The sequence below is a fragment of the Nicotiana tabacum genome, chromosome 20, assembly GCF_000715075.1.
Source record: "Nicotiana tabacum cultivar K326 chromosome 20, ASM71507v2, whole genome shotgun sequence".
NCBI lineage: Eukaryota > Viridiplantae > Streptophyta > Magnoliopsida > Solanales > Solanaceae > Nicotiana > Nicotiana tabacum.
The window spans coordinates 3,530,797-3,545,539 of record NC_134099.1 but is presented as its reverse complement, the minus strand read 5'-3'; the positions used below and the strand labels follow the sequence as shown (position 1 = coordinate 3,545,539).

General features: G+C 33.6%; 1 protein-coding gene across 1 annotated transcript; it reads right to left on the bottom strand.

The window, feature by feature from the left end:
• Positions 1 to 2,143: 2,143 nt before the first annotated feature.
• LOC107808235 (uncharacterized) lies at positions 2,144 to 5,589 on the bottom strand. The gene is made up of 3 exons (XM_075241399.1): positions 4,821 to 5,589; positions 3,041 to 3,366; positions 2,144 to 2,814 (listed from the first exon to the last, which is right to left on the bottom strand). Exons 2-3 carry the CDS (start codon positions 3,362 to 3,364, stop codon positions 2,278 to 2,280), a joined length of 861 nt encoding a protein of 286 aa, XP_075097500.1. The 5' UTR covers positions 3,365 to 3,366; positions 4,821 to 5,589; the 3' UTR covers positions 2,144 to 2,277.
• Positions 5,590 to 14,743: the final 9,154 nt, after the last annotated feature.

Sequence of the window (14,743 nt, the reverse complement as noted above, 5' to 3'; positions counted from 1 at the left end):
TATCATAAACAATGAACATTACAATGAATCATTTAATAAAAAAAAATATTGCAATGAATCATACATCATATATTGTACGTTATGTGTAATAAATTTATTTTTTATACTAATTCAATAAATATGATACATAAATTAATAAGATAAAATGATTTTGATGTAATCAAAATTAACCTTCATTGAATCTCGAAAACACTCTTTAAATTAATAAATATTAATTTATCGATTAAATAATACCTCTGCAACCTATTTTCTTTTTAGTCCGTACCAAAAAGAATGACCACTTTCCTTATTTGGAAATAATTTACCTTTACACAATGATTTATAGCCACACAAAATATATGTGCCTCATTTTACACCACAAAATCAAAAGTTTTCTCTTTTTTCTTAAACTCCGTGCTCAGTCAAATGAATTCACATAAATTGAAACGGAGGGAGTATTTTTTTATCGATTAAATAATACCTCTACAAAATAAAAAATAATAATAAAAAATAATAATAATAATAATAATAATAATAATAATATTTCATGGCCCCGACAATATTAATTTAGAGAGGTTCTACTATAATTTAGTTTCGTTCTATTTATTTCCTTTGCCGTCCACATTAACACTAAAGAATTTTGTATTGAAAAGGATTAGTACTTTTGATATTGGAGGGAATTTGGTATCGCAATTATTAACTACGAGAAGAGTGGAAAATGTAGTGTTATTTAATATTTTATTTCTATTATCTTTTTTACGGTATGACATTTTATACAAAATGAAGAAAACCACCACCTTTGTCTTGTACGTAATCAAAATCAGTCGAACTACGCAATGATGTTTCGGTTTTTCAAAAGAATTTTTTTTTCTTTTATTTACATCCTAAAACACAAGATAAAGATGCATTTGACTGCGGAACGGCTAATTAAGAAGCCCAAATATGGGTTTGGTCGAACCCAAAATTAAGAAATTTATTAAATATATATAAATATTGAATTTAGAATTTAGTGTGACAGACTTGTAATATTCATTTGGGGTTTTCCTAGAGAAAACTCTCGTTGGACTATGACTCAACGATCATTTTGGACAAAGCTTCCTTAATTTGGAGGGAGCTAGAAATCAGAAGAGTTAAAAGTGAAATAAATTAATCACACTGAATTCAAACATAGGTTCTTTAAGTTTTTGAAATAAAATTTATATATTTGATAAAAACTACTATAAGTCACAATAGTTAACAATTCAAAATATTTAAAATCTTGCAAAAAATATGATCAAACAAAACATTGTTTGATTTCCCAAAACTAGTAAAAGATTCATTCTTTTTTTGAGACGAGAGGGAATAGTTATTATGAACATGGCCAAATGCAATGATACTTACTATGGTTTAACATATGGCCTTAATGTGATTTTGCACTTCATGTCCAAATGCCAAATGCAATGATAACATTGAGTTTGAAAGTTCAGGTGCAAAAACTTAAACAAATAAGCCAAACTCAGCTGTATTTGTTGCATTTTGCAACCCTATGTGTTTAAACAAATTCAACTGCTATACAACAATAACAAACTCAGTGTAATCCCACAAGTACGGTCTGGGGAGGGTAGTGCGTACGCAGATCTTACCCTTACCTTACCTTCAAGAAGGTAGAGAAACTTTGCAGTAGACCCTCGACTTAGGAAAGATAAAAGGAAGGACAATAACAAGCACACCAATCAGAAAACCAAACCAAATTCAACTGCTATAATACCAAAATAAATCTAATTGTCCATTACTTTGGTCAGAAAGTTAGCTCCATCATAGTATTTTCTCCAAGAGAATTGGATTTCGCGTGGGCTTCAAGAGAAAGACTCGGGGCTATTTTATAGATGTTGAGGTTTGAGCAAGCAGGATGGAGCTTAAAGAGCAAAGCGAGTCACGCTAGCCTAGCAACGTCTTTCAGCAGCAAGCTACGGTATAACGAGATACAAAATGAATGTTAAGAACAATTTCTGTAATAACTTCATGCCTATTTTAAGTTATTAATTCCAGTCACACCAGTATTCAAAGCTCACACCAGTCACTTTTGGTTCTTCCCTAGGTTTGGATTTTCAAAACAATAAGGTGACTATAAAAATTTATTCTACACCTATTCAAGCATAACAAGACATGAAAAAAGTGTATTTCACAAACAGAAAGTGTTCCATAAGCATATTATAGTAACCCAAAGTTCCATAAACATAATAGATACTAGTTAGGAAACAAGAAAGAAAAGGTTCCATACAATCAACATCTAAAGTATATATTAGCTAATTAGCAAAATCAAAGAATTCCTATCCTTTTCCCCATGACTTTGATCCAACTCTCTAATTTGTCGACCTCTATCATTTTCATCCATACTTTTCTGTGACTATCACCTTCACAAAGTATACTAACAGCTGCGCTGTATAACGGTTCTTCCCATCCAAGTCCCTCTAATTTGTCCATACATTCCTCAATGTCAGGCCCACTATTTTTTTTAATCAATATCTCCAATGCAATGCTCATCTTCTCATCAACTTCCAATTGAGACAATGAGAATTTTCTCTTAATTCCTAAACTTTTCCTTTCAACTGGAACTGAAGATTGAGACGTAGAATTATTAGAAGCTCCATCATTTTTGTCACCAAGTAGATCTTCGGCAACATCAGGTGTATCTATATCTTTATCAGTAGATACATAAGACATATTAGGCCCGGGAATTGTACCGCTTGGACTCTGACCATGAACTTCTGTTCCACTAGAATCCTCAAAAAGTCTTGTACAAAGATCCGGAAAAGGTAGAGGTGAGCTCTTCAATGTCTTTGCTTTTGGATGAGCCTATATTTAAATATAGAAGATCATATTTTCAATCTATATTTGCCTGGACTCTTCAAAAAATACTGGCGGGTGTGTATCGGATCCTCCAAAAGCTATGCGTTTTTGGAGGATACGACACGGGTGCGACAACATTTTTGGAGGGTCACAACAACATAGCTTTCAATATACACGTCAAACCGACTTTTTACCATAAAAAGAAGAAAAATATACTAGACAATGAACTCACCTTTATGTACTCATCCCACTCAACATTAGACATTCGAATGGAATTGGTTGCTGGATCATAAAAATTGCCAGTCTTTTTAGTTATCGGCAGCCAAGCTTGATATTTTTCTTTTAAATAATCATAATGATTCTTCATCTGCTTCTGAGTGACTCGTAAACCATGAGAAGTCTCCAGAGCTAGCTTAACCTTGTTCCATGAATCCGGCTTCAAACTGTTTCTAAGTCTCCCGTTTAAGGATACTTCTTCAATACAAGTCTCTAAAAAGGTATTCACTACATTGACATTTCTCCAACTCACTCTTTGATTTTCATCAGATTGTTCCATATCTGAAATACAAAATTATAACAATTATAGCATATCGACTAATGTAAATTAAAGTAAGAAACAGAGACAATCAAGAAGGAAAAAAAATTAAAACATACAAAAAGAATTGCAATCCGTATGAAGAATACAAAAGAGGGGGGGGGGGGGGCGGAGATGGTATGGTTTATAACACAAACAGGGGAACAAATGAAACACTAAAGAAATGCTAAGACACCATGGTTCAATTATAGAACATGTACATAAAATAAATAATTCAAGAGAAATGACACGCGAATGTACAAATAGAACTACTGACCATCACAAGCAGCTTTATATACAGAAAGTAGTGAGATATACATATAAATAAGAAAGATATGAACATTTCCTTTCAAAAAATTTGCTCTAATGACAAGAATTCAAGCCTATACATTCAGTGCTGGTTCAGGGACGGAGTTATGTAAAGTCGACGGGGTTCAGTTGAACCCACTTCAGCAAAAAGTATACAGCACAAAGAGGACAAAAAGGACATATTGATTATATATTAACTGTTGAATCCTTTGGACAAAATTGAAGATTCTTGGTGGCAAAGGGGGTTAAAAAATTAGCTTAGATCACACCTAAAAAACACAAGCTTACAGTCTACCATTTGATTTGAATACCTCTAGCATACATTCTTGATTTCACCACTGGCTATTGAATTTGCCAGCTACTACAATTTTTAGAAACCATACTGAAGAATATTTTGTTTTAGAAGGTAAAAGTACAAAATATTTTATTTGCATAACATTGACGTGTAAAGATTCGACCACTTTTCATCAGATAACATTTGAACAAACTTAATGATAAAAAATCATATATACAAAAAGGTGACATTTTGGGCACTCAAGGGTAGGACCTAGTGGTCGATGAGATGGGTTGAGAACATGAGGTCTCCGGTTCAAATCGGAAGCAAAAACACTAGCTAAATATCACTTTTCAGTGGCGACTTGCCCCTGAATTTGTTTGGTGGAACTACCTTTTGTGGAGACTTGGCATACCTTTTGTAGCGATAATCTCACCACAAAAAAGGTGACATTTTGGTCATCTTTTTTTTGTCTTCTAGAAAATGCCTTTATCCCATCCAATACAACAACACCAGAGAAATAGAGAAAGGTAAAACGAGCAAAAGGAAATGAAGCCAAGGTTAATATTTCTAGTTATTTTAAGTGATTTTGCCAAAATTGAATTAGCCGCACCAGCAAATAACCATACATTAATACATTCAACTCTTTCATTACAGTTTCTTACTGTAATTTTTCACTGTTATCGTGTTTCAAATAATGGCATAAGACCCCGTAAATCTGATTTTACTCAGTGCATCTGTTATCAAATCATATTTCAAAAGGGGTCTTCTTAAACCCTAATCTCAAAACTGAAAATTAAATCAAAATGCAGAATCCGAATTCCAAATTACGCAGTAAATATTCTGAAATCTTACCGGTTCAAGAGGGAAAACTTTGGCTTGAGAGAGATGAGTACAGCCTGCAGTTGTTTCGCCGAAAGAAGTGATTTACAGAGAGGAAAAAAGCAGTTATCTTAGGTTTTCTGGCCGGTTAAACCTGAAAGCCTTTTGAACTTTGAATTTTTTTGCATGAACACTCCAACTCGACAAAATGGGCTGCTAATAAATATTTTTGACCGTGCTGACATGAGAATTAGAATAAAATATAAATAAAAAAAAAAAGAAAAAAGGAAAAAAAGACTTTTCCAATTTTTTCATATTCCCAGGTGTCCACCATGAATTAAGTGATACTATCAGATGAGTAAGTGATGCTACTAACTTTACCAGACCATGTCGGAGCATGTAAGGTCAGAATTCTATTCACAATATGCCAGAGGATATATTTGACGGAGAAGTCATTAGGTTCGTGGCGAAACTTGATGAGGGAATCAGGGACCTTCTTGTTCACCTCTTTGAGTATCTCAGAAAGTGGTCGGCTGATTCCTGAAGTTGAGACATCGTAGGCGTTTTCCTGTCGGAATCAGACATCATTTTCTCTTTGTCTTTGTCTTTGACTGCCCGATGGGAAGAAGAAGACGAGGGCTTGGCAGAGAAAGAGCGCTGGCAAAATCGGACTCTGTTCAACACAGAAGAAGAGGTTGATTGCAATGAAGAAAAGGCCATGGCTTTCCCGCTTCCTTAGTTCGCTCTGTTGTGTGCCACAGTACTCCCACAATGAAGGGGCGGTCGGGTAGTATGTTTCAGGCATTTTTTCTTTTTGTATTTGTAATTTTTTTTTCCTGATTTTGTATTTAAAAACGGGACCCACAAATAACACATGGCAAGTAATAAATAGCTTAGCATGATGTGTTGTACATGTCAGCACAATTGATATACACGCTCTGGTGGATGTGTTTATTAGTACCCATTTTGTCAAGTTGGAGTGTTCAAATGGGAAAATCCAAAGTTTGTGTATCGGCTTTCAAAAGTCCTACAAGTTTAAGTGGTCAGGAAGTCATTACGCCTTATTATTATATTTGAATGGTGTTAAGACTTTGCTACATAATATTCATACAGATCTATTAAGAGTTTTAAATAAAACTAGTTTTAGGTACGCACTTTGCGTATGAATTCATATCGACAAGTGAATTATTTTAAATAATAGTATAAATATTAATATTAAATAATGTGTTTGAGTTATAAAATAAAAATTATTAGAAAAAGTAAGTTATAAGAACTTCTTGCAAGAATATTGTACAAAAAATTATTGTTATTTCTAATAACTTAATATTGAATGCAAACAAATAATACGAAAATACTTTTATCATGATTCTTTAAAGATTTGTCAAATAAAATAAATAATTTTTTTTGTGATCTTTTAGAGATTTGAAAATGAAGTGGTTGATCCTATATAGCTCCTAGAAAAAAATTGATTAGTATGTCGTAAACTCTAAAAATGATTAATGTTGAGTTAATATTTTATAGTAGTAAAATATAGGAAGATGTAATTTGTTGGGAAAAAAAGTTCAATTAATGACAACTCATTTAATTTAGAATATATTTTATTTTTTTGCTATTTCATCCTTATTTCTTCAAGTTTTATTTTTAGTAACTTGACTCTTAACACTATACTATAGTCAATTTCTTTCCCTGTTAGTGGTATTCTTATGAAATTAATTTAAATAATTAATTGTTAACTTGGTAAAGGTAAAATCTGCACATACTATCCTCCCCAGACTCTATTTGTGAAATTACACTGAGTCTATTGTTATTGTTGTTATGATTGTCAACTTGAAAAATAACTTTACATGTATGATAAATTTTATAAATAAATAAATTTTTTACTAATTAGTTAATTCAAAGAGTTATATTTGCTCTCAACTTTCATAAAAATAGCTAATAATTCTTTTATGCAATTTTGTAATATTAGCTCATTCTTAGTTTTAAATATTTAACCGCTATTATAATTTTATCAAATAAGAATTCTACTTTCAAAAGGTAAAAAAGTTAGTCTTACATTTCATTTTTGTTATGAAACAATAAAAGTAGAAGAACAATATTGTAGAGAAAGAGTGAGAGGAAATTCTTATTGAATTTTGGGATGAATTACAATGGAATAGAACCCTCTATTTATAGGGAGAGATTGGCTTAGCCGCCAAACAATAAACCCTAAAATCTCTCTAAATATAGACATTCACCTTAAATAGAATTTTATTTATAACACTCCTCCTTGAATATCTATGCAACAGATAATGTGTCTCGTTAAAACCTTAACTAAATAAAACCCAATGGGAAAAAAATTGTAGAAAGGGAAAAAGAGTACACATATCTAACAATACGCTTTTTGGTTGCCTCGTTAAAAATCTTACAAAGAAAACCTAATGGGAAAAAACCTTGTAAGGGAAAAAGAGTGCAACGCGTATTAACTCCCATTGATGAGAGCATCAATTCACATCTTTAAGCATTTGCATTTCAATCTTGTGCACCATCTTCAAAGGATTTTTGGTAGAGATTTGATAAATAAATCAGCCATATTAACTTGAAAGAATATGTTGAACCTTGAAATCATCATTCTTAATAGATGTTGTAAGCACGTGATTTTTGCCCTATATGAGAATTACTCCCAAAAAAATTCAAAAATAAAATAATTTTTCTTGGTGTGCAATTTTGTGGTATTTTGTGATATTTTGAATAATTATTTGTTTTTGTCTGTGCATGTTTATTTGCTAAATTAATAAAAAATACAAAAATATGTCGCATTTTGCATGTAGGATTTAATTCTACAATTGTTAGGAATTAAGTTTGTTTTACAAAAAATAAAAATTACAAAAATAGGCATCTTTTGCATTTTTAGCATTTAATGTCCAAATATACAATTTTATGCTTAATTGCTACTTAATTATGCGTTAATTATTATTGGGAATTAATTTGCGCTTTTATAACTTAACTTAGCTCTTAATAATAATTTAAGTATTTTATAATTTAGTTCTAGAAAAAATAAAAGAAGAAAGAGAGCAAAAATACAAAGAAAAATCGGATTTGGGCCATTTCTTCAAATTTCAACCCCAAGCCCAAACAATTGTCCAATCTTCCCCACGACCCGGTCCATTTCAAACCGGGTCAACCAGGTCCATAACCCAATACCCTATTATCTTGCATTTCAAAAAATAAAACAAAAGAAAAAAAAATGAAAAAACCCTAAAACTATCCTAAGCTATCCCCCCCCCCCTTTCTTCTCTTTCTCTCTTTTCTTCTTTCTTCTCCAAACTCTAAAACACACATCCATGGCTGCCATGGCAAAGCTCCAGCAGCTTCGTCTCCTTCGACACAAGCGACACAACCATCCAATGATAGCCATGAACGAACAACCCCGTCGATGACCCACCCCGTTGCCTTCGGCTTCACCATCACCAAGGTCGCAGCTGCTTAGTCTTCGACCATAAGCAGCCCAGGCAACCACGCGACTGTTTCTGCTTCATCTTCGTCGTCCGACGTCAAGCTCGAGCTTGAGCTCGACGTCCATGGCTGCCTTCCTTCTCCCTGTCGCCGCAGCTGCTGCTTCATCGTCAACCTCTCCATCGCTGCTTCTGCCGATGTTTCTTCTTCTCCCCGTCGTCCTCCTCGACGGACAGCTGCTGCCATGGTCGCCGCAGCTGCTGCTCCATTGTTGCTGCTGCTCTTCGCAGCAGTTCCCTACTGCTTCATGTCGCTCCATCATCTTCGTCTTCATCGTTGTTTTTGAATCGGTTAGTTGGTTTATGTTTCAAATTTTGTCCATATTTTTTGTTTGATATTTGTCGGACCCAAAATCGTTAAATGATTCGATTCTTGTTTTGTTTGTTCGTCGTTGAAATAATTTCCTAGTTTGTTCATATGTTTTGTTGATTAATTTTCAGATTTCAAAATGGAAGTTTAATTAGTTGTTTTCATGTTTATTTCATGTTTGTATTATTGTTTAAGTGAATATTTGTTAGTTTAATATTAGTTAGATACAAATTGAAGTTTAATTAATTGTTTCTTCAATTTTGTTTCATGTTGTTATATATTTTCCAGAAATTATTAATGTTGTTTGAGTCATTTAATCCGTCATGTTTGTTATTTTAAAAAATGGATTCATTCATGTTCATACTTTGTTTGGTTGATCTTGAATCCGAAATTTGTATAGTTTTGATTTCTTGTTTATCATTTATGATTATTTCTTGAATTTGTCTCATAATCTTGTTTAAGTTTAATATAGGAATTGTTTGTTGTAATGTTATTAGAGTTGATTTTAAGTCCAATATTATTGGATTTAGAAATCTGAATATACTTGTTTGTTGTTGTTGTTGTTGAATCCGAAAGTAGGATTGTTTGTTGCTAAAATATTGTTCAATCAAATTTTAGTTGTTCTTTGTTGTTCAATTTGTGTTCATATGATTTGTTGTTGAAATGTTGTTGAAATCATGTTCATGTGATTTGTTGTTGAAATGTTGAAGAAATCATGTTCATAAATTTTGTTGTTTGAACATTGTTAGAAATTAATCATATTGTCTATATTTTGGTTGAGTGTGATTAATTGATGTGTTATAGCTGATGGGGTAGTTTGGTAATTTGGAGTACGTTCAGGGGTAGTTTGGTAATTTCAGTAAGGTCGGAGGGGTAGTTTAGGAATTGTACATTTTGTAATTGTTTATATGAAGCATGAGGGACAAAATGAAATGGGGTGGGTTGTGATATGATTATTTAATATAAAGGGGACAAGACAAAATTTAGTGGGGGAATCTTGTATTTATTTATATTATGCATGGGGGACAAAATATAATGGGGTGATGTGATATGTTTATTTAATGTAATGGGGATGAGTGGGAAGATAATGGGTTGGGTAGAGAAAAAGTATTGATTTTAATTAATTGAAAGATTTATGGGATGGGTTATATATAAGAAGTCTTGAAATCAGGATAGGGGAGAAGAAGAAAATAGACAGACAGACGAAAAAAAATACAGATAGAGAGGAAAAAATCTGACAGAAAGAGAATAAGAGAGAAAAAAAAGGTTGAACATTTAAGAGAGAAAAAATTCCGAAAAAAAAATATTTAAACTTTCAAATAAAAAAAATATTCTGCTTTCTTTCATTGTTTGAAATTAGCATTAATAATTGTTGTGTCATCAAAGCTTGAAGCTTTTGTTTTTGGGATTAATACTCCACCGGTTTGCAAACTCTGTTCCTGGGTTGTTACTGTTGCTGGATTGTTGCTGCTGTGCTGTATTGTTATTACTGCTGCTGATTCTCATCTTTCATTTTCTTTTGCTTCCAAATCAGGTACACAACTGACACGCTGGTTATTGTAATCCGAAATATGAAGTATGAATACGAAAAATGAAGAGTTGAAATTCTGAATTATATTTAATTATATTCTGAATTTTATTTGTATGTATAAATTATTTAGCTTGCAAAAAATCAGAATCATGTAGATATTTAATACATATAGTGAAACATCGGATGATAGCTTAATGGACGAACTACCTATATATTGCCTAAAAATAAATAAATGGTGTAGTAACTTCGTCTAGTTAATTCGCTATTGTTGGATGATTATCATGTCTCAAAAAACACGTTAGTTTATCAAAATAGACCATTTTGGAACTTGGAAGAATGTTGTTTAATTAAATATTATTGGTCAATTTCAGCCTGTAAATAAATTAAGACATTTTTTTTATTTATTTTGTAGAGACAAATTTAATAGAGAATAATGTAGGCATTTTAGGATTGTCTTTTAAAAATAAATGAGACGAGCCTCACCGAATAAAAAATACAAAATTGTGGGGCCCTCAATAAATATTTAATTGAGTATTTAGAATTCGGGATGGACTGTTTAGTGAATTCCACAGTCTTACCCATAAATAATAATACGCTAATCGCTTTAGGCACGATTTAATAATAATACATTCTTAAACACGGGTGCGCATTTATGCGACCCAAATCCAAATCCTAAAACATTGAATAAAAATACGTTCCGGATCGCGGGTGCAATTTATGTGACGCAATCCAAAGACATGTTTTTAAACGATGTTCACATTCTTGTAAAAATAATAATAACAATTATGAAAGCGGTAAAAAAATAAAATTTGCACATAAGTTCATATTTGTATAAAATCAGATAATCAAACCGAATATAACAGTTGAGCGACCGTGCTAGAACCACGGAACTCGGGAATGCCTAACACCTTCTCCCGGGTTAACAGAATTCCTTACCCGGATTTCTGGTGCGCAGACTGTTAAACAGAGTCATTCTTTTCCTTGATTCGGGATTAAAATTGGTGACTTGGGACACCCTAAATCTCCCAAGTGGCGACTCTGAAATAAATAAATAAATCCCGTTTCGATTGTCCTTTAATTGGAAAAAACTCCCTTGTACCCCCTCGGGTATGTAAAAAGGAGGTGTAACAACTCTGGCGACTCTGCTGGGGATTTGAGTGGTAACCCAGAACCACTGGTTCGGGGTTAGAGATTCGAGCTTAGATAAATTGTTATATTTGACTTTATCTGATTTTTACATGTTTGAGCCTAATGTGCTAAATGCTGCTTTTACCGCTTTGATATTATTTGACTGTATATATAAACTGTGCCGAACCCTTCTCTCTTCACCTCCGGGGATGTGCTTACTGGTTGAGACTCCCTATTCTGTTAGTGTTATACCCTGAAATAAGAAAGAGGTCGGACAAGTTACGAAGCCGGATGACCTTTTGGTTCCCGGTAAGTTGCCCCCTCCTCGACTCGAGTTGTCCGCTCGGGTACACAGTCTAGTACACTGACCCAGGTTTTGAATATAGAATAACGTGACTTCATGCCGGATCCCTAGTAGGAACGCTTATTTGCATCACGTTGCATTTGACTTAGGGGACTCAACATAGGGGTTGGGTCCGTCTAGGACTAGCAACCTGAAATGAAAAGACCATTCTGATGCATCCTACTTGCTCTGTACATATATTTGTTTCGAACTTGCATGTTGACCGGTTTCTGAATCTCGGGAATGTTGGAAAATTGAAGAAAAAAAAGGGAAAAGAATATATCAATTAGGGAGTTAATTGATTATTTTAGAAAAATCAATGACCAATTACTGGCGAAACTCTGCCGAAATTTTGAAAAAAAAAGAGGAAAATATTTTATTTTGTTTTACTAAGAAATATATAAAAAAAGTCTTTTATTTTTGGAAAAATAGATTGTTTTATTGTTTGTTGAAAATGAAAAAAAATCGTTATTTTGTCTTTTTCAAAAATAGAAAAGGAAAATAGATTGTCTTGCCAGGAAAAAATAAAAATGAAAAAGAGTCATGTTTTAAAATAGTTCGGTTAATTTGCCCGAACTACGCGGGTTTGATTCTCACGGGATGTGAGATACGTAGGCAACCCTCATCGGGTCCAACCCCCCTTTTGCTAAAAAAGCCAAAAACAAAAAAACAAAAAAAAACATGTCAAGATTTTTAATTTTGTCATAAATAAGTCGGGTGATGTCCAACTTCCCCTTTTACAAAAAAAATAGCAAAAATATATATGTCAAATTTCTAAGAAGTCGGGTGACGCTGTTTTATCAGGACATAGCCGAATGTTCCCGAAGGGGACGCTGGAAGGCTGACTTTGCATAAACAATCACTTTTGGGTAATATTTAAGATTTGGTCCAGTTGACCCACACAGCCTTAAAAATCTTCGTCCCCGAGACGTTGAAAGGCCGTGTTTGCAATATTGAGTTTTCTAATTTGAAAAACGATAAAAAGAGTCATAAATAAGTCAGGTGATGTTGTTATATCATAAATAGCCGAATGTTCCGGAAAGGAACGCCGGAAGGCTGACTTTGCATAAACAGCCACTTTTGGGTCATGTTTAGGATTTTTGGTCTAGTTGGCCCACACAGCCCTATAAATCTTCGTCCCCGAGGTGCTGAAGGACCGTGTTTGCAACACCAGGTTTTTATTATAATTTTAAAAAAAAAACAAAGAGTCGGCGGTCAGGTGAATACCGTTTGAATTTTGTCATAATAAGCCGAGCCAACTCCGGCCGCGTCTTAAACCGTTCTTGCCAAAATAGCCTTAGAGTATCTTTCAGTTGTCGAAAGGTTATTTTCGTAAAAGAATGGACAAGTTGGTAAAGTGTCATAAAATAATCCTCCCCGGCCTCAAAATTCATGTGAGAATTGGAAGGGGCCATATTTGCAAAAATAGCCGTTTGGTTGCATTTGACAAACAGGGAAAGGAAGCTGGCCGTTTGTTTTTGAGTTTGTAAATCTTTTGATTAGAATATGCGGGTTGTTTGATTTTCAAGTTTGTAGGTCATCTTTAAACCTTTGAAACCCAGTTTGTTTTAAATATGAAAATTAAAAAAAAAATGTTGAGTATTGTTTATCTTTATTGGTCCGAACTACGCAAGGTCTGATTCATGCGGGGTCATGATACGTAGGCAATCTCCATAAGATTCGACCACAACAAAAAAAATAAAAATAAAAGAAAAAGAAAAAATGAAATGAAAAAAATTTGAAAAAAAAATCAAAAAAAGGAAAAATGAAAAAAGAAAGAAAAAAAGAAAAAAAAATGAAAGATAAAAAAAAAAGATCGAAAAAAAGAAGAAAAAAAGATGTTGTTAATGAGGACAGACAGAGTCCATTCTAACCTGTTTGTTTCCCAAATAAAGTTAAGGTGGTTGGTTTGTGGTAAGCCAGACAATGACACCCAGAATCCTTTACTTGCACCTCATGATACACACTCTGCTGGGATTAGGCCTGATAACAGAAGCACTTGAATCCTATTGGGGACTTGTTGACTAAGGTTGATGATATTGAAGTTGGTAATGGTCTAGGCAATACTGATGCGAAGCTCAGTGGCTACGATGCCAAGTTTGATAAAATGGGAAGACGCTCCGTTCCTTGGTTAGCAAAAAAGAAGCTGGTGGTGGCTAATTTTGTTGTCATTTCTGTTGTCCGGATTATTCTTAGGGTTGTAATCCGAATATTTTCTTGTGTCAAACCTTCCTATCTTTCCAATTTTGTCATATCAGTTTGTTTAAGTTTTGTCGAGGCTGTGTTAGGATTTTATTCTGGTTGTTTTGTTTGTTTTATTATTCAAACCATCTCGCTGGTATTCTAATACAAAGCCGGTCTTTTGTTATTTCCAGTCATCTTTTTGTTTAGTCCTTTTATCATTTTTGTTCAATGCCGATTCTAGGGACATGACATGCGCACCCAGTTTGGGCCTAATCTTAAAGGTTAATCATAAAACCCTGGGAAGGTGATCAAAGCATTTAAAGGAAATAAGAACGGTTTGAGATTATATGAAGCCCGAGTCATGTGGAACTGGGGCAAGTAAAACATAAAGAAAATCGTTAAATGCAAGATTCGCTAAATTGGCATGAGGGTCGTTCATGAGAATGAGAGTGTCGCCCAACGGTGCTTTAGAAATGACAAATGAAAAAGCAAGTGTTTAACATATTTTTCAAGTCCAACACCATCGGAAGAGACTATAAATCTATGATCAATTGTGTTGTTTGCACTTGGCATGTTTTGAAGACTGGAATGACGAAGGCATTTTGTTCTGCTATCTAAACACTTTATCCTTCGTTACCCCCTTTGAGCCTTATTTATTTTCTTTCATACCCCTCGTTCGGAATCAATAGCAACGACTAGGAAATACGAGTCTGGAAGGTAAAAATCAAAAAAAAAAACGAAAAGAAGAAGAAGAGAAAAATGATAACAAAAAAAAAAGTCAAATGAAAACAGAGGAATTGGGAACTACGTTTGACCTGATTCCTCAAAGATGATACGTAGGCGCTTCACGGCTCGGTCATAGGGTGCATAATGGCCACAATGGTCACCGTGTACATGGTGTAAAAAAAATATAATAATAAATAATCCCCAAGCAAGAAACTGGGGCAAGGGTTGCGCTTGTTGTAAACA

Bases quoted from the DNA above. Each gene is read 5' to 3' on its own strand.
- LOC107808235 (XM_075241399.1), bottom strand. From the start codon at position 3,364: ATGGAACAATCTGATGAAAATCAAAGAGTGAGTTGGAGAAATGTCAAT. The intron at 2,815-3,040 runs GTGAGTTCATTG...ATTTAAATATAG, and splicing joins AGTGGGATGAGTACATAAAG to GCTCATCCAAAAGCAAAGAC.